Genomic DNA, 23,993 nt, shown 5'->3' on the forward strand with positions numbered 1-23,993 from the left:
ACCTTTGAAAATTTCCAGTTTTTTTATACTTTGAGATATTTTAGAAATTTTGCATTTTTTCAAACCTATACGTTAACGTATAGCGATTGGTTTAAAATATTTCATTAATTAGCTAATAATTAGCTGCGTAGAAACGAAATATCGAAACGCGTGGGCGCCGCGTTGCAGTGTAACGGATATCCATTGGTACGGAACACATAAAAATGTAAACAAAATTTGTTCTTATTATTAAAATATCTATAAAATATGTGATAATTTGAAGTGCATATGTTTAATGATAATTTTTGTCTGCCAAATGGCATTCTTTTTTACTTTTTTTAATGCATCACCGAAGCCACTAGTCCTGCCTTTCCATAAAATTTTATCAGTCCTTTATGTTGTCAATACAAATAAAATGTTTTTTTGAATCATTCAAAAACGTTCAAAAAATTAAAAAAAATTCAAAATATAATATAAGTCGTTTTTTCGAAAAATTCAGAATTTTTTAAAAAAAATCTATTATTTCAGTTTTAACACGTTGACGGACAATTGCGGCTATAGCCGTCAAAGTGAAGTTCACAATGTGGCATGACTGCTATAGCCGTCCAAAATGAAACGGTCGTTTTTAGACACTACGGCTATAGCAGCACAAATGTGCACTTACTGGCGTATACGTAGAAGCATAGTGTCGTGTTTTGAAAACATCTTTTTAGGTTGAAGTTCATATATTATTTCACCTGTTATACGAGTTGCAGATTCAGTATGCACATGGTTGTGAATGGAGTAGTGCGATCGTGTTTTCTATTGAATTTATAGTTCTTATTGATACGTTTAACGATATTTATTATTATTTATATAACTATACTGGTATGTATTTGTTTATTATTCATTTTATACTTTAAACAGAAAAGGTAATCTTTCATCTACTGGATGTAGCAGTATGGAATTCTTTCTACATCTTTAAAGAAAAGACAGGTTCTCAAATGAAGTATATAGAGTACAGGGAAGCAATCATACGATCTCTAACTGGTATAGATAATGAACGGGATGGAAGAACTTTGGTTCAATTTAAACGTGCACAAATCCAAACCAATGAAATCAACAACAATGGAACACAGCATTTTCCTGAGAAGATTTTACCTCCTGAAAATTATCAGCGAAAAACATATTTTCAGCGTTGTAAACAATGTTATAAACAGGGAATAAGGAAGGAAACATCATATTGCTGCAAGAATTGCATGTCAAAACCTGCACTGTGTCCTGCACCATGCTTTGAAACATGGCATACTGAAAATAATGTATAATAATTATAAAATTATAATAAATTTTTTTGTCATTTATTTATTTTTGTTTGATTAAGAACTAACATTTCGTGTAAAACTCCCAAAAATACTTTGTTGCATACAAAAATTGCTTGTTTGAACCATTAAACCTGTCATTTACGTTTTTAAATTTTTGCTGTTATAGCCGCAACCTAATTAAAGGTACTAAATTAATCAAAATTAAGTTTATTTAAGCAGAAAGAGTAAAACTATACTTCTAACATTCTAAAAATCACAAAAACATATAGTGTCAATTTTCGAACTTCGCTTGTTTCTACTGTCCGTCAAAGTGTTAAAAAAAATTAAAGTTATTTTTTTTTTTTTTGATACGGGAGTTCCTGCAATTTGACTTAAGGCACAATGCCATACACCACAAGTTTATAGTTATTTTAGAATTACTCAATAATAACATATTGAGTGTCGGAAAGCATAAATAAAAATTGTCAATATTATTTATAAGTGATTATTTATTAAGAATAGAATGATAGATTCACCATTGCCATTTCAGACCGCAGTGCCCGAAATGGGCTATTTTCAATTGGAAACATATTTTTGATCTAAATTTTCAAGTAAAAACTTATATCACTATAAGATTGATGTCCAGAGCGAGGACTTAACGCACGACCTTGTTAAGACCTCCGACATCTCTCCAATAACACCGGACTCCACTAATCTCGCTCAACAGGCACGAGTTCCTTCCGTGCAACCTATAAATGAATTTAGTAACTAAATATGGTTGTAAAAAGTTTTAATACAAGTTTTATTATTGCCTTGGAAATATGTTCATTGCTGGCGAAGATTTTAATGCCAAACACACATTCTGGGGGTCGAGATTGATCACCCCGAGAGGCCGACAATTATATAATGCGATTAGTAATAATGACCTCAGAGCATTCTCAACGGGTGAGCCCACTTACTGGCCAAGTGACTTAAACAAAATTCCAGATCTTATTGATTTTTTCATCACAAGAAACATTAAAAAAAAACTGTACAGAATTAAAATCAAGCTTGGACCTAAACTCCGACCACACGCCTATAATCCTTCAATACTCGACTCAAACACCGGCCAAAATCTCAAGTTCAATCACAAATAAATTCACAGACTGGAACCTTTTCCAAAAAGAGGTAGAAAATAATATAACTTGAAATACTCGTCTGAAAAGCGAAACTGATTGAAAATTGAATAATGGACTAAAAACTTTACAAATATAATTCTTGAAGCAGCGAAGACATCAACTCCTCAAATGGATCATTCAATTGACATTAGAAAAACTATAGCGCATAAAAGAAAACTCCGAAAAGTTTGGCAAATTACCAGACCACCCAAAGACAAACAAAAATTCAACAGAGCGTGCAGAGATCTCAAAACATTAATAATAAATTATAAAAATGATTCTTTTAAAAATTATCTGCATAATCTTTCAGGAAGCAGTGATACAAATTATTCTCTCTGGAGAGCGACCAAAAAACTAAAACGACCCACTATACCTATTCTACCATTAAGAAAATCAGATGGTTCTTGGGCAAGAAGTCCTAAAGAAAAAACTGATGAATTTGCCGAACATTTACGAGTCACTTTCAGCCCTACCCGAGTACATGCGATCCAAATGATACTACGTTTATCTACGAGTTTCTACAGTACACGCCGTCGACTGTAACCCAGCCTGTTAAACGTTTCACAGTGAATGAAGTAAAGCAACAAATCCTGAAAGCAAATCTCCAGGGCCAGACAAGATTTCTATCACAATGTTGAAAAAATTACCCGATAAAGCTATGAGAATGATTACAATAATTTTCAACTCAATGCTGAGGCTAAAAACTTTTACCCAGGCATGGAAAATAGCAAAAATCATTTTGGATACTAAACCAGGAAATGACCCTCATCTCGTTTCATCTTACAGGCCGATCAGTTTGCTGCCTTGCATTTCAAAACTTTTTAAAAAACTGATTCTTTGGCGAATCAAAGTTATCCTGCAGGTTCAGTATCTAATCCCAAGCCAACAATTCGGGTTCCGCGACCAACATTCTACTATAGAGCAAGTTCATAGGATTGTAAACATAATCAACAACGCATTCCATAGAAAAGAGTATTGTTCTGCAGCCTTCTTAGATCTCACGAAGGCATTTGACAAAGTCTGGCACACAGGCCTAATGTACAAAGTAAAAAGATGTCTTCCAGATACTTTATTTCAACTGATAAAATTTTATCTACAAAATAGAAAATTTTTCGTCAGTATAGCTAATACAGATTCTAATATCACTAATATAAATTCCGGGGTGCCTCAAGGGAGCGTCCTCGCCCCTACATTATTTTTAATTTATACAACAGATTTTTAAATCTCTACGGACACAAGTGTAGCCACATTTGCTGATGATACATGTATTATCGCCGTGAACAAAGATCCATTGGCAGCATCGTGCAGTCTTCAGCAACATCTCAACAAAGCTGAAAAATGGTTTTCACTGTGGCGAATAGAGGTCAACAGCTCAAAATCGGTCCATGTAACATTCACACTACGCAATCAAACATGCCCTGCAGTTGAACTTAACAATACAATGATTCCTCCCAAAGGAAAAATACCTTGGCATCCACCTGGATAGGAAATTAAATTAGAAACAACATATAATTAATAAAAAACAGCAATTAGATCAAATCTTTAAAAAAATTTACTGGCTACTAAATAAAAATTCTGAATTCTCAGTTTAAATAAACTGTTAATATACAAGGTGGTACTCAAGCCCATATGGACCAACGGTCTCCAACTTTGGGGTACAGCAAAAAAAAAGCAATCTAAACATCATCCAACGTGCTCAAATCGTCATGCCATTTTTTAGTATTCATAGGAATTCGCATCTGCAACCTGCAAGCCGAGCGTTTACCGCTTCGACTACGCTCGATGTCAACAATTTGTACTTAAATTTATAACTTATGATGTCTTTTACGCCTTGGTCTCCATAGAACGCGATAAAAATGCTGAAATTTGTACTAATTTGGAGTCTCTCATAGCGCGGGTCCCATACAACGCTTTAGCAAGTTTTCATAGAACGTACTACGAATTAGCCTGGATTCTATGTTAAATCCGAGATTTTTATATCACGATTCCCATACTACACGGTACGCACTTGCCGCGTTAACGGAGGGTTGACTGTATATATCATATGGGGTGCTCGTGTGGTGCGAATAATAGATTGCCACAAATTTTTAGATTGTCACGTGGTGACAATGCGCACTACCAATTCACACCTCCGCATAAGTAAATCATAATAACTACATAGTAACAAACCACAAAGATAAAAAAGAATATTGTATTCTTATTTGATCCCATCGTTTAGTAAATATACAGTTTTGTGCCATAATGATATTATTTAATCGAATCACTGAAATGTAATCAAGCAAAATAATAACAAAAGTGGCAAATGACAATCAATAAGCATAACCTCACTATTCTTGGACAATACGTATATCGCAGCTCAAAGCAGTGGTTTGTCAACGTATTGATTTGCAGTGGTGCCTACATCTACGCGTGCCGCATTTCTGCATGTTTAAATTCTACAGTGATATAAAATTAAAATGATTAATTAATAAACAATTTTAAATAACATAAAAGTTGATTTGAAATATTCATAGCGATGTACAATTCGTATATCTGCTATAAAATTGTTCGAGATAAAGTATTTGCTCGAGTCGGAATCGTCGGAATCGTCGGAATTGAAAGCGAGCTCGCGGACGCATGTACATGTACCTCATCCGTGTGCGCACGTCATTTTGCTCTTGGCGCATAGCACACGATATAGCGCGAGACACTTGATGCTATCCCTTTCGTTCGCATTGATTGGCATTCTCTGGATGCGATGCGCTATATATTATCGTAGCAAAATTCATACCATACGATTTCTAGGTGAGGTTTTTCGTTTTGCAGTGGCTTGTGAGTACTAGGCGAGAATTTTAAATGTCATGAATTATCAGCGCGGGTCTTTGCGTATCTGTCAAAAACATCAATCACGGAGAGCAACAGTTTCTGTGCAATAAGCGTTTTATTTACAATTCGAATCTGATAGTGCCAAAAGCGAAGTTTGGAATTATGAATGTTGTGTTGAAAAAATGAAGAAATTTACATTTAAAGGGGTCTTAGACGGATTTCGATCTTCTGTGCAGGCCCAACAAAGATCGGATCAGGAGATTCAGGAGAACCTTCGCACTGAACATTTCACATTAAAAAAGGTACTTTTATGAATTCCAACACGTTAACTTATACTATTAACATCGTTAAATATAATATTGAATGTTGCATGACACCTGACAAATAGAGATTTTTTTTTTATTTTGATTTTTCGGCTGTTGAATGAAATTGTTTTATTCTACATGCCTTTATTAAAAAATACCTTCGTGGATTATGAGTTTTTATTAATTATAAATGTATTTTACAAATATAATCGTATTTATCTATAGAACGAATCACACAATGAAATAATGTAATAAAAATAACTGGAATATTTACTACGTTAAAATATGTTTTTGTCGTAGTTACTATATTTTGTGTATACCCAAAGAAAACCATCGATTTCTGAAGTTATTTGTACCGATCCTTAGGGACCTCTGAGATTTTTTTTTGTAGTTTATAATTCCTCATAGTTTTAACTAAAAAATACTCATGAAGTTGTAAATAACAAATTTATTATAAAAAGCGAAACATCGAGCAGTTACACCACATATTCTTTCGACATTTAAATTTTTAAAATTATTTGTTTGTTTGTATATTCTAACTATATGTATAAGAACTAACTGCATTTTTTTATACAAATTTTAACCGCTGAACTGTTTTACTTCAAAATGTAGAAAACATGTTATCAAATTTAGTCCTACGTCTTTGAATTGTATGATTTTTTTATTGTGCTCGTTAAATTTAAAATTGATAATTCTGAGCGTGCGATTATCTGCTTTGCTCCTGTACTACTTAGATTTTTTCGTCTAATTATAGTATTATATAACCTTTTGAATTTGAAATAAAAGATTTTAAAACAACGTTCAAGATTTTCAAGAAATTGTAACTGCTCTAAAATAACACACATTAATGTTTCCTTTCAGGCCTAATGCGTCATTTCACTGAAAAATTTAATTGTTATTATTTTATTTAAATCGTTTTTTTTAATACTTCATGATTGATTTTTTTAAAAGTTTAATCTATCCGGTAATATTGGCAACATAATGATATTTTTCGGAATGTTTCTTCTTCTGTTCACAATTTTTTAGTTATTCTTGCTAACTTCAAATATAATAGGTCACTCAATAAGTCCGTAGGATGATACATAGATGACGTTGCTGTGTAATAACCTATGATTTGGAGGAAGTACCAACTTCAAAAAGATATCTGTCAAAATTTCATAAAAATCTGACGGTTGGTTTACAAGTTACAGAGGTTCAAGTGACGCCACATTTGAGTTTTTCAAGAAAATAAATTCAACGCAATTTTGTGTCTTGATTTGCCATTGAATTTTGATGGGTTAAAATACAATTGCAGCCAAAGCATTGCTTGATAAATGTTATTTGGAATCAGCTCCATTGAGGCAAACGGTGGAAAAGTGGTTTGCTGATTTTAAACGAGGCTGTACAGACACTGACGATATGCTGAACGAGCGTTCAGCGTCAAAAAAAGTTCAACGAATCATTTTGGAAAACCGAAAAGTGAAATTGCGTGAAATAGCTGACACCTCGAATATATCAGAAGGCAGTGTGCACAATATTTTGCATGAATATTTGCTGTTCTCAAAGTGTGTGCCGCGTTTGCTCACAGTGGATCAAAAACGACAACGTGTCGATGATTCTGAGACCTGTTCGAAGCTTTGTAACCAAAATAAAAATGACTTTATGCATCGGTATGTGACAATGGATAAAACATGGATCCACCACCACACTCTTGAATCAAATCGGCAGTAAGCTGAGTGGGCTGCAGTTAAAGAACCGCGTCCAAAAACGCAAAAGTCGGTTGGTAAGGTTATGGCGTCTGTATTTTGGAAACCGCACGAAATTTTGTTCGACTATCTTGAGAAAGGAAAAAGAATCAACAGCGAATACTACATGGCTTATTAGTAAGTTTGACGAAAGAAATTGCCAAAAAACGGCCACAAATAAAGAAAAAAAAAATTTTCACCAAGACAATGCACCGTAACACAAGTCGATTGCAACTATGGCCAAATCACACTACTACCTATTCGCAGGCTTGAAAAAAAAGAAAGAATGCATGTTAATGAATAAAATCGAATTTTGCCAAAAATGTGTTGTTCTTAGTTATCTTACGGACTTATTGAGTGATGTGTTGAACGCCTACTGTTATTCAGAAATATGTAACACAACACAACATAATCATTCAAACAAAGCTTCTAAATATAATATAACAATATATAATAAAACATACTTTTTGTATTTTGTACATAAATTAAAGTCAACAAGACTTCTTTGCGAAATCTTATCTGTATCGTTTTTATAAAACCGTGTTGTATTTATAAATTTTATTCACTTTTTAGTGAATTACATATAGTTTTTGACTTTATTTGCATTTCATTGAATTAACTGTTTTTTAGACCAATTTAAAAATTCAAATATATTTGACAGATTTTTTAAATTGTTAGCATGCATTGGTTTTATGTGAATATCAGCCGAACAATTCCCTTGTAAAAAAAACAATTTTTACATTGAAAAACATTGAAAAACATTCAATTTTTTTGTAAATTTTTCTTAGAACACGTTCTAATTCGACTTGAAACTTCCAAAGGTCAATTCGAAATACATTAGTTGACAACCATGTTAATTATTTATTTATTTTATTTTTATTTCTTTTATTGGCCTCTGGTAAACATTTAGCCACATACATAATGTACAATATACAGGTAACATCTATATTATGTTAATCACTTATAACTTAATTTTACTATTATTAACAAACCTAATTATGTAAGGATAACAGTTCAAATTTTGCAATAATGATGTCAAATTAAAGGATTTGATCAGTGTTTTTATAGAGTGTAGTTCCTCTAACAATTTAGCCCTGCTTGCCTCAAATATACTACATTCTAGACACATTTCTACATGTGTTCAGATGTTTCGCTTGATGCTCTACAAGGACATGATTCTGACTCTATTATTCCCAGCCTTTTCAGGTGTGCAGGGAAGTTGCCATGATTAAGTCTTAGTCTTGTTATTGTTACGATAGTACCTCTGTTTTCATCTGCATATTTTCGGAACCACGGTTTCATCTTCAATTTGGGGTTGACTACCTTGTAGTATCGTCCCTTTGTTTCCGACGATCTGTTCCATTCCTCTTGCCATTTGTCCAATATTTTTTTCTTTGAATTAGTCATATAATCCTTCCTAGTGGCTAGGTTGATCATCGCTTCTTCGTTTCCTCTAGAATCAGAGTGCGATCTAGTCCATAATAATTTAACGATATACCCGTTCTCCAATATTTCATATACTAATAATTAATTCATAACTAATAAATAATTCATATTTCATATACTAATGTCTCGCTTAATCGATTAGTATGAAATAGATTTTTCAATTTATCTATGCAGCTTTTGCTATCGGTAACGATGACCACTTTCGTGACTTTGTGGATTTCGATATATTCAATTGCTTTTTTTATAGCTATTAGCTCTGCTGACCAAACTGAAACGAAATCTGGAAGTTTATATCCTATTTTTTATAAATTAAAAAAATTCTTTGCTAGATTTCAATTCATATTGCACAAATTTTATTATTTTCGATATATAGACTAGGCGCCATCGGGCCTCGAGAATGCATAATGTGAGGATCGTCAACTCTGTCTTCAAATTCTTTTACCCGAGATGCCAAATAAAGAGAACTCATGTTGTCAGCTTCTATGTTGGTCGGGTTTTCCCGTACCGGCCTCTTTCCTTTACCCGCGCTTCCATGCGTCGTAACGCTCTTTTCGATGCCTAATGTTTTTTTTTTTGATATTCATGTATATAATATAATATTTTTTATATTTACTTGTATCTAAATTTGCCATTTAAACAAAATCGATGAAAATGCCGGTACAAGTGATAAATGTTAGGAAGTGAAATTATTGTGATTGTTTGTGGATCGTTCAGTAAATAGAACTATTGTAATAACGTTGTTGTGCGGTGCGTTAGGTACGGTTGTGATATGTGGTTGTGGGTCTTGTCCTTTTCGGGTATAGATTAAACAGATGAAGAAAAATCTAAGACAAAAAACGAAAGAGAAAGAAAATTCAATAGAAAAAGATTTCTTGTTCACTTTAATACATATAACAAAGAATATGTTTTATTATATATTGTTATATTATATTTATAAGCTTAGCTTATGAATGATTATATCGTATTTCTGAGAAAAGTCATTATAAACCATTTTGGTGTTTGTACTTATTTTATATATATATATATATATATATATATATATATATATATATATATATATTATTTTTTTAACCTGTTTTTATGTCCGCGGGGTGTGTACTTAAGAACTATATTTTAGTATTTTTACCTAGACAAATGTTCAAATTACAATTTAATTTACTATTCTCCCAGATAACTGGTAAATTAACACAATTATTGCTTATAAAAAAAGTGGCACAACCGTACCCAGTCTCTCCTATTTTTGTCATCTTGTCAACTGCAGAATTATATTTTGTTCATTTTTAGAGGAATGCCGTTAAATTTTTGTTCAGTATTTTTTATAAAGAGTCCAGTCTGTATGTTTATTAGTAAGTGAACTTTGCTGCGCGTGTAGAGAACTCGGGTCAGACACCATATTTGGGCTTGGGAAGGTTAATGTTTAGGAATCCTTTGGTAACAAAAAAATCCAGATTTGGAATCTTCTTGAAGTCGCTGGGCCAAAGAGTTTTCTAGTTGATACAGGAGTTAGGTTGCATGCTATCGTTATGTTATGCAACATACGGCCTTTTGGACTAGCTAATCTAGAACATCAGGAAATGTTAACTATAAAATGCTTTGCTGAAATATTTAAAAAGTATGGTTTTTAGAAATCGGTGATCATTTTGTTCATCACGATGCCAACTTGAGAAAAAAGGTGTAATTAAGCAAGCTTCGGGATCATAAGTAAAGCATATGCATAGTTTTCGCAAAATAGTCTTTTTTTGTTGGTTGGTTGCAAACAGCAAGTATTGGCTTGAGCATATTGCTCTTTCGGTCAATAAATAATGTCACATATTACTGATTTCGTGTCTCTCACAATCTGCTGATTAACTGAAAAATTTATATTACATACATTTTACTCTATTTACTATCTTAGATAGTCTATCTACTATATACTATTTATATTACATACATTTTACTTTATTTACTATCTTAGATAGTCTATCTACTATATACATACATTTTACTCTATTTACTATCTACTATATTATATTACATACATTTTACTCTATCTTTAAATTAGAGGCCGCGTGCGATGACTAGGTTAGTAAAAAATTATGGGCACAGCAAGCGTGCTATAAAATCGGGCCAGAAGCAAATATTACGGATTACGGGCATGTTGCGGTACGATAATCGCAAGTATTACAAAATATTTATTCGGGGAAAATATTTATTTATTCGAGATTATAAAACACAAAATTATTTTTATTTCTGTACGCTGTATTGGACAATAGTCACAAACGCTGCGCCAGCTTGAATAACTTTGGCCCGATATTTTCGAATCTAAATCGTAAGTTAAGGAGTTAATAATGATTCAAACCGCGGCTTCATTTATTCGACGTGTGATATGTCTTCATTTAATTTTTGCACATTTTTAACATCCCGTATGGTACGTTATAGTAATCGCAAAAAAATCGAAACTGAAATTTTTTATATATTTAACGTTTCAGAGGTTTCTGGACATTTTGGCATCCCTCAGAAAAAATGTATGTATGTGTGTGTATGAATGATTAAAAATACATTCGATTCCTAGCGATGAGGAGACGTGCTGAATAGTTTTTGGCAAAGGCAGGTCTAGCCGTTTTGGAAATACGGAGCAAAAAGTTCCGAAAATGGTGTTTCAGTTTTTAAGATAACAGAGCGTCCGATTTAAATAACTCAAAAAATATTTTACTTGTGTCGACTAAATGAAAAACTGATAAAATTTGTATAAAGGCAGGTCCAGCGTCTCCCGAGATCCAATAAAAAAAGTAAAAATGCCATTTACGTTCAACATTTTTTTATTATCGCTGTTTTATTCCTATTTAAATTACAATCTGTCTTATAATTAAAAAACATTTAGTAATTAATCTGAGACTTAACCTAGGTATAATGTTTTTAGAGAAGCACCCATTGGTACGTTTTCTAATTTATGAAAATATGTACTAAATTTGATGATAATGGAAAGAAACAGATAATTAATAATAGCATAAATTATAAATAATAATGTTAATAATAAAATAATAATAACTAAAGTATGATATTATAAGTAAAATATTGTTAAATATCTATTAATCGTGAGTTAATGCTATTAATGTTGCACGTTTGAGCCTGTAATGACGTGTGGAATTATATAAATCGGCAGCTGGAAGATTGGGATGTACTTCAACTCTTGCTTTATAGTTTTGAGCGTGTCTCTTGATTTATTCAATCACAGTAGGAAGGTTACTGTCTTGATGTATATACCAATTTGGTGTATAAATCGGAGCGTTTAAAACTTGTTTTAATATTTTGTTTTGGTACCTTTGAATAATTTGCAAGTTACTTTTTTTAGCGGAACCTCATAATTGAATACCGTATGTCCACACCGGTTTAAGGGCAGCGGTCAAAAATGAACATTCGACATATGTACATCGTATTATCAGATATTTTATAAAGGTTTTAATAATAAGTACATATTTTGTGTACATTAATGTTTACACGATAGACGACTACGCGGCGCTCACGCGCTTTGATACTTCGCCTCCAAACAAGCTATGCAGCGTGATTGCTTAAAAAATTTTAAACACTTTCAAAATAAATCAGAATACAAAAAAAAACTCAAAATATAAACAAAATTTAATTTTTCAAAAAATGTAATTTTTTCAAAGTTTTCTTTAATAATTTAGTTTTCTGTACGATAAGTTTCAGCAATTTGCCTTAAGGCACTATGGCGTGCACCACTAGTTCTTAATTAATTCGATCATGTCTGCAGGCTGAAATTTGACCTCTTGCCCTTGTTTGCTTATTAGCAGTGCCAATTATACTATTATACTCATTTACTTTGTCGTCTCTCTTTCGGACGATTTAATCGCTTTCTTTATATTTGTTTGTTCGTCACGTTTGCCACTTCCCAACTTTATTTACCTACTATTTACCTATTGTATTACATAATTGTAGTATTTCTCTTCAGCAACATGTTGAGCAACGTCGTTGGTTGCATTAGCCCGAGTGTGTTTTATTGGTACAGTGCATATAAATCTATCATAAGACACACGCGGCTATTGCAGTCATCTGAATATCTTCTTGGATTTCTGTGAACTAATAATAATAATAAAATAATTACGATTTTTTTCTACTTTAGTATTACAGAATTTGTTTAGATTGTCATTAAAAAAAATATATTAAATATGCTTACCGTAAGCTGCATATGTAATGCTTATAGCAATATAACCAAATAACGTATATTAATAAATTTGTATTATGATTTCTAAAAATACATAGTACTTTACTTTATTGCGATACATTTGCGGCCATATCGTTTGTCAGCATTATCATAATTCAAATTCATAATTTCTTCTACCATATTTACCAAACGGCGCATTGCACATCATTCGGCGATTTCGGTATTTGTTCTTTATTTTCTGTAGTCTTTTGTTACAGTTTTTATTTTGCATAGCTGCATGTATAACTGTAATTTAGCTCCACGCAGTCCTTACACTCGATCATCTCTCTTCCTTTCATTGGTCTGTGCGTGCCTTGGAGTGTTCCTGATGAGACCGTGTGTATGAAAACAATTTTCCAAACTCTGTGATGTTAAGCATCTTCTACTGTTAGGTTTTTATCCTTCAAGCTGTACTAAAATTCACTATAAATTATTTATTGTTGATTACAATTGTTTCCTAAGAGTTTTTTTTTCATCGTATACGTTTAGCACTGATAGGATCGACCATTCTACCATTGCTGACTTGGATGATATTTATGGTTCCACGTGGTAATTTAAAATTTTTTACTGTATGTTACTTTTTAATATTGTACGTGTCATAACAGGCTGTTATCATAATAAATAAGGCTATTATTACTCTTATCACAGGTGATATATGGTAACTCTGTAAAAATGATTCAAATTCTACTAATTTGGTGATTATGGCACGAAAATTCCTAGCCCTTGGTTATGCTTTACGAGCTTTCTGAAAATAGTATGATCTTAAATGATTTCCAATTATGGTATGGTACGTTTTCTTCCTATTGGACAATTCCATAAACTTGTTTCATTTTTTGTTTGGGTTATTTTGCGAAATGCTGTTTTCAATTGCTTCGGCGTAGTGTATTGTGAGTTAAAAACCGACCGAAACAATAACAAGCGATCGTTATCGCGCGCAATTAACGCGTTTGAGCCGAGCATTGAAAGTCAAACGGCCGCAATACAACTAGACACATCATAAACTGATTTTCCAGCATGAAAATTAGTAGTCCTATTCCTACCTGCCGTATTCTCCATGCATGGTCTCCGCGCACTACAGTTCGTTTCGATCAATAGCACGCGGTCTGGCTGGCCAGAGCACTTTCTGTCTTACGGAGAAGTGAAAAGTTGGCTCTATTCGATGATCGCTTAAGATGACCAGTTTTTTCTACGCAGGATTCATATGGTGCTAGAACGATAAAGGAAATTAGTGGCTTAGAAAGGGGATTACTTAGAATTATAAATGTATTAATAGTTTTTTTTGCATTAGCGCCTCGAATTACACTAAAAACGGCTGAAGCAATGTTGCAACTCACGATCAGCAAGAACGGCATAGAGAGCATTAACACATTTATAGATGTGTTTATCAATTAGAAAAAGTATGTGTGTGTATGTGAGCCGAAACTCTATAAAAATAGCGTTAGTTTAGTTAGTTTTTTGGAACGAGTGGCCGAGCCGTTTCTTTAGAATTAGCATAAAAGTGCAAAAAAAAATATTCATGTTTACGCAAAAATATTAACCCTTTCGACTCGGATGCCGCCGCTCCGGCGGCATAGTCATTTTACCGTTGTGCTCGGATGTCGCCGCTCCGGCGGCATGATATGTTTTACCGTTCTGCTCGGATGCCGCCGCTCTGGCGGCAAATCGTGTCGTCGCAAACTAAACTTACAATATTATTATTTTTTTCATTCTTTGGAAATTAATTCACCATTACATTCATTTATTGATTAATTTATTAATTTTATAAATAAATGTATAACAAAATTAATTTATTAGCTTATGAGCCCCATAATTATTTGAGATATAAATTTTGCTAGAGATGTTATATATATATATATATATATATATATTTTAAATAATTATGGAAATTTTTATTCGTGTCAGTTGGTACAATTAACAATTGATTATTTCTCCATTTTTCACGATAAGCAATTTATTCAGGTTCAAAGGGATAATCTATTGTGAAAAGAATATAGTACGCAAATGCGTTCGTTGCAACTATGAACATACATATATATATATAATAGAAGAATGATGAAATTCTAAATATTTCTTATCACGATTTTGCGTTTTGAATATTATGAATTTAATTTAAATAATCTCTATTTTATTATCATAATAACTGTATTTGAAAGCAATATTACCACATTTTGAAAAAATTTGATACAAAAAAAATTCCGAGTTGAGAGATATGTATAGCACTATAATATTCCGAGCGCAGCGTACCGACTAGCAATCCGACTCCCGAGTGGAAAGTGTTCAAAAGATTTTGAACATTTGAAAACTGCTCAAAAAGATCATTTGGGAATCGTGCTGATTAGTTTTTGGCAGAGATCGGCTGGGCTGTTTCTTTGTAACTCTTAAAGAATGTTTTGTTGCGATTTTATTAAACTTAAGATGGCGTTATATCTCAACCATTTGTTCCCAAACTTTTTTGTGCCACGGCAAAGCACCTTGCGCTTTGCCGTGAACCCCTATTTATCCGATATCGATTTTTTTATGAAATTGCGCCCAAAGAATGTGCTCCACATATTTGTATACTAGTGATGCATGGCATCGTGCCTTAAGGTAAATTGCTAGTACTTCCCGTACCGTAATTAAACATTCCAGGAATGAAAATAATTAATAATTGTTTTAAATAATTTCAAATATATTATTATGAACACATACTGTAAAATAAGTGCTTATTAAAGCATAGCGACGAGCGTATTCTACAAACAACTTATGTAAACGTTTACAAGAAATATGTTCAATTGTTTTTAAATTTGATCTTTTTGATAATTTTGAAATTTTTTAAAAGATTTTTTTTTGATTCAATTTTTTTAAAAAATTTCGAAATATTCTCAAACTTTTGTAAGAAATCGATTTCTTTCTGATATATTTTTTGATAATTTTTGAAATTTTTTTTGAAAATGAAAAATTTCGAAAATTTGAATTTTTTGAAGATTTTCAAAATTACGAAACGTGTCTTTTCCAAGAATGACTCGCGATCGAGTACGAACAGAATGTTTTTCCAATCATGCAAATTCGTTCATAACCGCTGGCCCTGCCTTCCCAGAAAATTAAACAGTTATTCTTCTAATCAATACACATAAAATGTTTTTGAATTATTCAAATCGGACGCTCCGTTCTCTAAAAAACTGATTTAAGTTTTTGGGCACTTTTTGCCTCGTATCTTCGAAACGGCCACATCTGCCTTTGCCAAAAACTAATCAGCGCGTCTCCTTGTCTATACGAATCGAATGTTTTTTGAATTATTCAAATCGGTTGATTCGTGTTTCCGAATTTGTCGACGAAAATTTGTATCCGCACACACACTTTTTTTATAGAGGTGCGAAAAAAAAGTTTATAAGATACTGCCATCGTTGATACTCTGCTGTCCATTCTACAGCAGATAACAATGGACGGTAGTGTGAAGATTTTTACCGACTAGAAAAGCACTCCTCTCCCCGCTGATGGTACAGAGAGGATTGGATATGAATCCAGTCCGTGCTGTGCCCTACTACTGGTCCCTTTCTCCGATTTTATCCTTTGAAAGGTGCGAGCATAAGCTGCTACAGCTGACCAGTTTTCTTCTTGTTTTATCGTGTGGGTCAACAAGGCATGAGGGAGTATGCCTGGTGCCTATAATGTCCTCGATGTTGTTTTGATAGTCAAAGATCGTGTGTTCAGCGTCGTCGATTTTGTCTGGACAGTATTTGCACGTTGGCGTTCTATGCAAGCCCATCTTAAAAACATGCGTTTTAAACTGTCCATGTCCTGTTAACAGCTGGGTCAGGAAGAAATCTGAGTCCCCGTATTGTCGAAAGAGCCAGGCGCTCTTTCATACACACACATACATACACATTCACACACATTCACACACATATTCACACACACACACATCCATTTTTTCTAAGGTATGCAGAAATGTTCAGAAACCTTTGAAACGGAAAGATATATAAAAAAATTTATTTTCGATTTCTTTGCGATTACCTACGGGAAGTTATATAGAGAAAATTTTATAAAAATAATTTCAAATGACGTTGGATGCTTTTTATAGGTTTAAGCATTACGTCGAGGTCTCTAATTATATAAAGTATGTCTCTATATATTATAAACAATAAAAGCTATATATATAAATATTAATGCAATATAGTAGTTATACATAGAGTCGTTGATTCCATTTATAAATCCTTCCACTTTAAAAAATATTGTTCAGCTCTTTTTCTTGATATCAGTCAGGCTTTTGATAAAGTTTGGCATAACGGTCTGCTGTACAAATCAAAGAAATATTTACCATACAACTATTATCTCCTCCTAAAATCATATTTGTGTGATAGAAGGTTCTTTATCAGTTTCAGTGATGCTTTATCTATTGTTAAAAATATTTCTTCCGTAGTTTCCCAAGGTAGTGTTCTTGGCCCGCTTTACATTATATATACTGCCGATATACATACAAATGCAGAAACCATGATTGCAACCTTTGCAGATGATACGGGAATTCTAGCTCAACATGACAACCAATTGCTTGCCTCAGAAATTCTATAAAAACACGTAGATGAAATAGAAAAGTGGATGAAATTATGGAAAATAAAAGTAAACAACTCTAAATCAGTTCATGTTACTTTTACCCTACAACAAGGTTCATGCCCTCTTGTTAGATTGAATGGTAAATTGATTTCTGTATCCAATGCAGTTAAATATCTGGGAATACATTTGGATAGGAGACTAACCTGGCATGAACATATACTTAAGAAGCGCCAGCAGCTCGAACTAACACATAGACAATTTAAATCGTTAATGAGCGGGAAATCTCAAGTCTCATTAGAAAATAAACTCCTAATATACAAGACAAGTATTAATGAAAATTGAAAAAAATCGTGAACGCTTCAAAATATGTTCCAAACTGTGGTCGCACTGGTCAAAAAAATTTGAAATATTTTTTTTCAAAAGCAATTATTTTGTCAAAACAAGCAGAAAGTTTTTGAATCATTCAAATCGGATGCTTAGTCATGCACATAATCAGCACATATACCTATCAATTGAAATCGAATGTTTTTCGAACCATTCAAATCAGTTGATCCATTCGCCCGAAAACATGGACGAAAAATTGTATCCATGTATACATACACACACACACCATTTTTTCCATTTTTTCTGACGTATGCCAAAATATTCAGTTCAGTTCAGTCAATGCGTGAAGAAATGTAAAAAGTTTCAATTTCGATTTTCGGACGATTACAATAACTTACCCTAGGGGAAGTTAAAAAAGATAACTGCTGATATTTTGATTTAGATTGAAAAAAAATAGTGTCGATCAAAGAAAAATGTTAAATATTTTTTTAGTTAATGGAAAACGTATCAAGTGTGAAAAATGTTTTGCTACTGGATGGAAAACGTTAAAAATTTAATTTTAAGTAGAATTTAAGTGTTTATCGATCTATTAACTGATTGTTCACACCAATGCTACACTAATTTAGTGAATTGTTATATATTTATCATCGTTTAATTTCAGACATTTCGACATGGATTTCCGTTTGCTCCAACTGCCCTTGCATATGATCCGGTTCAGCGATTGCTTGCTATTGGGGATAAAAGTGGATCACTTAGAATGTATCCTTTGCAATATTATACTAATTTCACGAAATTTTACGGATCGTTCAACTCATATATATTCAATGTGATTACGCTAACCATACAAGCAATTTTCCTTAATTCAATTTTATTAGACTGGGACGTCCTGGTGTCGACTGCCATTTGATGCATGGAGATTCTTGTAGTTCTGTGTTGCATGTGGTATTTTTAGTAAATGAAGGTGGACTCATAACAGCTACAGCTGATGATACACTACATCTATGGAACTACCGTCAAAAACAACCGCAAATCGTACATAGTCTTAAGTTTAATCGTGAACGGTAAGAAAATTATATATCATAACTATTAAATAATACTATATTCTATAATTATACATATATATTATATTATATATTCATATGTTTTCTTTGTATATTTACTAATTTTAAGTAAAAAGGGTATTACCTTTACTTGTAATAATGTTCTTTAATAATTTTGAATAGCATTTCAAATTTAATTCATCAGAAATTTAATTTTAATATTTCCATTAATAGAGTAACCTGTCTGCATCTACCCTTACAAAGCAAATGGCTATATGTTGGAACGGAGAAGGGTAATGTGCACGTTGTTCATATTGAAACTTTTCAATTATCGGGATATGTTATCAATTGGAACAAGGCAATAGAAATGTAAGTACTATTATTTTGTAACTTTCATTAACTTTTTCAATAACTGGGCTTAAAAACTATTAGAAAGCTGGCAGTTTAATTTTATATATTTATATTATTAGTAAATGAAGGTGGACTCATAACAGCTACAGCTGATGATACACTACATCTATGGAACTACCGTCAAAAACAACCGCAAATCGTACATAGTCTTAAGTTTAATCGTGAACGGTAAGAAAATTATATATCATAACTATTAAATAATACTATATTCTATAATTATACATATATATTATATTATATATTCATATGTTTTCTTTGTATATTTACTAATTTTAAGTAAAAAGGGTATTACCTTTACTTGTAATAATGTTCTTTAATAATTTTGAATAGCATTTCAAATTTAATTCATCAGAAATTTAATTTTAATATTTCCATTAATAGAGTAACCTGTCTGCATCTACCCTTACAAAGCAAATGGCTATATGTTGGAACGGAGAAGGGTAATGTGCACGTTGTTCATATTGAAACTTTTCAATTATCGGGATATGTTATCAATTGGAACAAGGCAATAGAAATGTAAGTACTATTATTTTGTAACTTTCATTAACTTTTTCAATAACTGGGCTTAAAAACTATTAGAAAGCTGGCAGTTTAATTTTATATATTTATATTATTATATTATTTATATAAATATAAATAAATAAATAAATATATTTTATATACTGCAGAACAGCTTTTGTATACACCAAGCTTTAGAAATATATTTATAGACTCTTCGAGATAGCCTACAGTTTAAAGGTATGAAACCGAGACACAAGTTTACGGAGCCTATGTTGATAGTAGTTTTTTTGCCCTTATAATTATTTAAGATTTTATTCTAGAGAAGTTTTGCCATATAACTTTTTTTATCGGGTAAGAATAAAAAAAGTTCAAAATATAATGCACATTTTATTCTTTTATTAACGATTAGTTTAACGGATTTATTGTTTGTTAGTTTATTTTGATAAGTATTCAGGATGTCTGTTTCAGACAACGGAAGACACATCCAGGGGCTGTTATAGGACTGCGTGACAATCCGTTGGATGCTAGTAAGGTAGGTACAAGTTCGAGATTACATTTTAATTTGTGTTTACACACTGCTTAGTTGTTATAACAAAATTTCATTATCATATTTTAATATATTAATTTCATAATGTTTATATTTTTTATAATATGCAAATTAATTGATAGGCGAGAATCCACATTAAAACTCACATCACTATCTTTTAAACTATCCTCGCACATTGGTAAACTAAATAATTGTTCGAAAATTTGTAAATGATCAAAATTTTCGCGAATATATAATTTTTAAATTTCATCAATATTTTCCGCGCGGGATTATCGATATATTTCTTACCATTTCTTTTATATTCTTTAATTTCTTACTTACTTACAGGGAGTTACTTTTATATTTATTTTTTATCTAGTTATCTTCGTCAACACAATTTATTGAAAGCAATATTATTTATCCATCAAAAGGTTGCAGGGAGTTCTCTCAAATCAAGCTAATGATTTATTAGTTTCGCTGTGTAGTTTTGGCAATGATATTTGATTTTTAAAAAAATAGTCTATTTTTGGAGTAATTTTTTTTTTTACTCACAGCCAAACCAAATAAAGATGGGAAAATAGACAATTGTCGAGCTATCCAAAAAGTAGATTGGAGGATTTCTAAAACCGGGTTAGTTTCTGATATAATGTAAATGTTAATATTATTATAGATTTGTCAATCTATTATTATATACACTAAAGCACATTATTCTAAATTATAATTAAGAATAAAGGATTTATTTACTATTTCTATTATTTTTAACGTATAAAGCTTGAAAATTTGATATGGGATTTTACTTTCAGAGAATCGTGGGTGATTTTTTGCGGTGGTTTGGCAACAGATAGACGTACTTCTAGCTTGTCCGTGCAACAGGGTCGCGGACTGACATTACTTGAGATGGAGAGTCCTGTTATTGATTTCATCACGATCTGTGACACGCCATATAATAGTGGTAATATATCACTCGTGCCCAAAGGAGTTCTCTACCATTTCCTTATGCTTTAATTAGATTACAAACTGCACGCTTATATTACATAACATAATATATAATTTTACATTCAAATATTATTCAATATTTTAAGTTCTATGTTTCCTTTATACACTAAACTATTTATATTATTATAATTCAAGTTCATTTTTGTTACTTTTCTATGTTGTATGTAAGACAATTTCATGATTTATTTTTGCATTCAAGATATGCAAGATCCGCAAGCAATGATTGTGTTGCTGCAGAATGACTTAGTGTTAATCGACTTGTTAAAGCCTGGCTTTCCTGCATTTGAAATTCCACATCCGCTCAATCTACATGAAGCAGCTGTCACTGTATGCTGTTACCTGGCTGATTGTCCTTCTGATTTAGTACCTGCATTTTACAGCGCAGGTAAAATAGTGCTACATATATGGGGTGAAAATTTTTGGGCTTATCTGGCTATGATACAATGATGATATGATGTTTTTCAACACTATTTTATAGATTTTTTCGACTTGTAATTTAGCCCCTTAACTTATAATGACGAGCAGATCCCGCGTTCGATGGCTAGGCTAAACGTAAATATTACGGGCATAGCCCGCGTACGATAATCGCGCCAGAAGCAAATATTACGCATTACGGGCATGGCCCGGTACGGTAGTCGCAAGTAAAAGGAAAATAGTCATGAACGCTGCGCCAGCTTGAACAACTTTGGCCCGTTTAAATCGTAAGTTAAGGGGTTAATCGATTTAATGATTATATATATATATATATATATATATATATATATATATATATATATACAGCTGGTCGAAAATAGATCGGAGGTTAGGTTGGAATTATTGCATATACGAAGTAAATTCACGGGTCGGATAGAAATTGTGCACAGCATAGATAAATAAGCGTCATGGTGCATCATGGTGCATGGTGCACAGGATAAGACTGCTTGAGAGTTTACCCGGCATACTAACATATATTAGATGCAATGAAAGATAAATGATGCATAATAGATATATAATATATACTTTATATTCTTTGAGTCTGTATTATATTAATAACAATGCGTAGGTCGTGCTGCTTCTGGAAATGCGGCTCAGGCAAGATCTGAACTCAGTGATCGCGATTGGCCTTGCAACGGTGGCGAATGGGCGCCAGCGTCATGCAGCTACAGCGAAATTATTATAACAGGGTAACTTTTCTTCAATTTTGTTATAACTATAGTTCAAACTTTTATTTATTTTACAATTTCTGAAATAAAGAATGTGCGACGAATACTCTTATTCTAATTTCAGGCATGCCGATGGCAGTTTGAAATTTTGGGATGCCAGTGCAGGCACATTACAAGTACTTTATAAACTTAAAACTTCCAAGGTATGTTGTTTTATTTTTTTTTTTTTTAACTTTCTGAACATCATTTACGTTTAACTTTCATATCAAATTAAATGTGTATTATGAGATTTGGATTGTACAAGAAAAATATACAGGCTTTTGAAGTTGCTAATTAAAAATTAGTCTAAACAACGGCGCTACCCAAAAATACTAAACGGAAAACTAATTTTACTTTACAGAAATTAACAATTATTTATTCAACATTAGTTGCTATAAATTACACAATCTGGACCGCAGTGAATGAAACCGATTTGTTTTGATATCCTTTATAGTTACTATTACTACACAAAGTGAGTTTTGTAAAAGATAAGTCAAGAGATTGAAATTCAAATGGACCTATAAATTGGTGGATAAGTCGTTTAAATACCAGAGTGGCACCGTTATAAAGTGTATAAACTATAATATTTATTATATTTACAATTATTATATTTTGTTGTAATATAATTGGTGTGTGATTGCAAATCATATTATTATATTACTTTCTTTTCAGGTATTTGAACGTGCAAAAACAGCACGTGAAGATTCTATTGGCGTAGACCCTCTTGCAATTCAACTAATTTCTCTTTGTCCTGAATCTCGAAAATTGTGTGTTGCTTCTGCAGGAGGACATGTTATTTTATTCAAATTTAAGAAAAACGAATCTACTAGTGTAACAACGGTACATGTGTTTTTATTTTATACAATTAATATCAACTCTAATTCAAATTTCTTTTGCACGAAAATTGAAAATTATTTTAATGATTTTTTGTTGAGTTCATAAATTTATATGATCTTAGTAACAAAAGTATTGCTGATTAGTTTAGCAAGTATTAACAAACACTTGTCACTTTGCACTCGCTGTATGTAACGGCGACTACGGAGTGCAAAAGAGTATGTGTGACAATAAAATAAATTTATGATTATAGCAGTTGACTTGGGTTTTTCGGCACCATATAAAAATAATATATGTACAATATAATTCAGACTTGCCATTCAAATTAGCTTTCCTGAGCTATTCTTACATATAAATATATATATATACATATATATATATATATATATATATATATATATATATATATATATACACCTAAGTCTGTTTTTACACGGTCTTTTTGTACACGGTTTTGATATAACACGGTTTGAAAATTGAATATTTTTAATTTTTTTACACGATTTTATTCCATTTAGCACAATTTGAAATTTTATGTACTTAAATTTTTTCTGTCAAATTTAATTTTTGCGAAGTATGTTCATATCACAAAAAAGTATTTATGAAAGGAAAAAGTCTGAAACTGATAGTTTACGAACACTAGCTTAAATATTTAAGAGAATTCCCCTTTAGCGCGTACAAACAATTTTTACTGGTCAAAGCAAATGCGAATAGCACTAATTTAGGGAAATTCCCTTTACGTGCATACAATAA

At 32.0% G+C, this 23,993-nt stretch overlaps 2 protein-coding genes across 5 annotated transcripts in view; both read left to right on the forward strand.

Moving 5' to 3' along the window:
- Positions 1 to 4,809: 4,809 nt before the first annotated feature.
- LOC113375197 (syntaxin-binding protein 5-like) lies at positions 4,810 to 20,286 on the forward strand. The gene is made up of 6 exons (XM_026615142.1): positions 4,810 to 5,523; positions 18,413 to 18,510; positions 18,627 to 18,712; positions 19,271 to 19,370; positions 19,584 to 19,718; positions 20,172 to 20,286. Exons 1-6 carry the CDS (start codon positions 5,404 to 5,406, stop codon positions 20,284 to 20,286), a joined length of 654 nt encoding a protein of 217 aa, XP_026470927.1. The 5' UTR covers positions 4,810 to 5,403.
- A 502-nt stretch (positions 20,287 to 20,788) lies between these two features.
- LOC113376482 (syntaxin-binding protein 5) overlaps positions 20,789 to 23,993 on the forward strand; it is a 40,958-nt gene continuing 37,753 nt past the window's right edge. For all 4 annotated transcript variants that reach the window (XM_026616414.1, XM_026616413.1, XM_026616412.1 and 1 more), the window contains exons 1-6: positions 20,789 to 20,859; positions 21,033 to 21,181; positions 21,425 to 21,610; positions 22,268 to 22,388; positions 22,492 to 22,570; positions 23,079 to 23,246. In XM_026616414.1, the coding sequence (XP_026472199.1) occupies positions 21,127 to 21,181; positions 21,425 to 21,610; positions 22,268 to 22,388; positions 22,492 to 22,570; positions 23,079 to 23,246 (609 nt within the window). In that variant the 5' untranslated portion in view covers positions 20,789 to 20,859; positions 21,033 to 21,126. The remainder of the gene's footprint in view (positions 20,860 to 21,032; positions 21,182 to 21,424; positions 21,611 to 22,267; positions 22,389 to 22,491; positions 22,571 to 23,078; positions 23,247 to 23,993) is intronic.

The sequence above is a fragment of the Ctenocephalides felis genome, unplaced genomic scaffold (assembly GCF_003426905.1).
Source record: "Ctenocephalides felis isolate EL2017-DRISC unplaced genomic scaffold, ASM342690v1 CF-g0.4_SCAFFOLD_01886, whole genome shotgun sequence".
Classification (NCBI taxonomy): domain Eukaryota; kingdom Metazoa; phylum Arthropoda; class Insecta; order Siphonaptera; family Pulicidae; genus Ctenocephalides; species Ctenocephalides felis.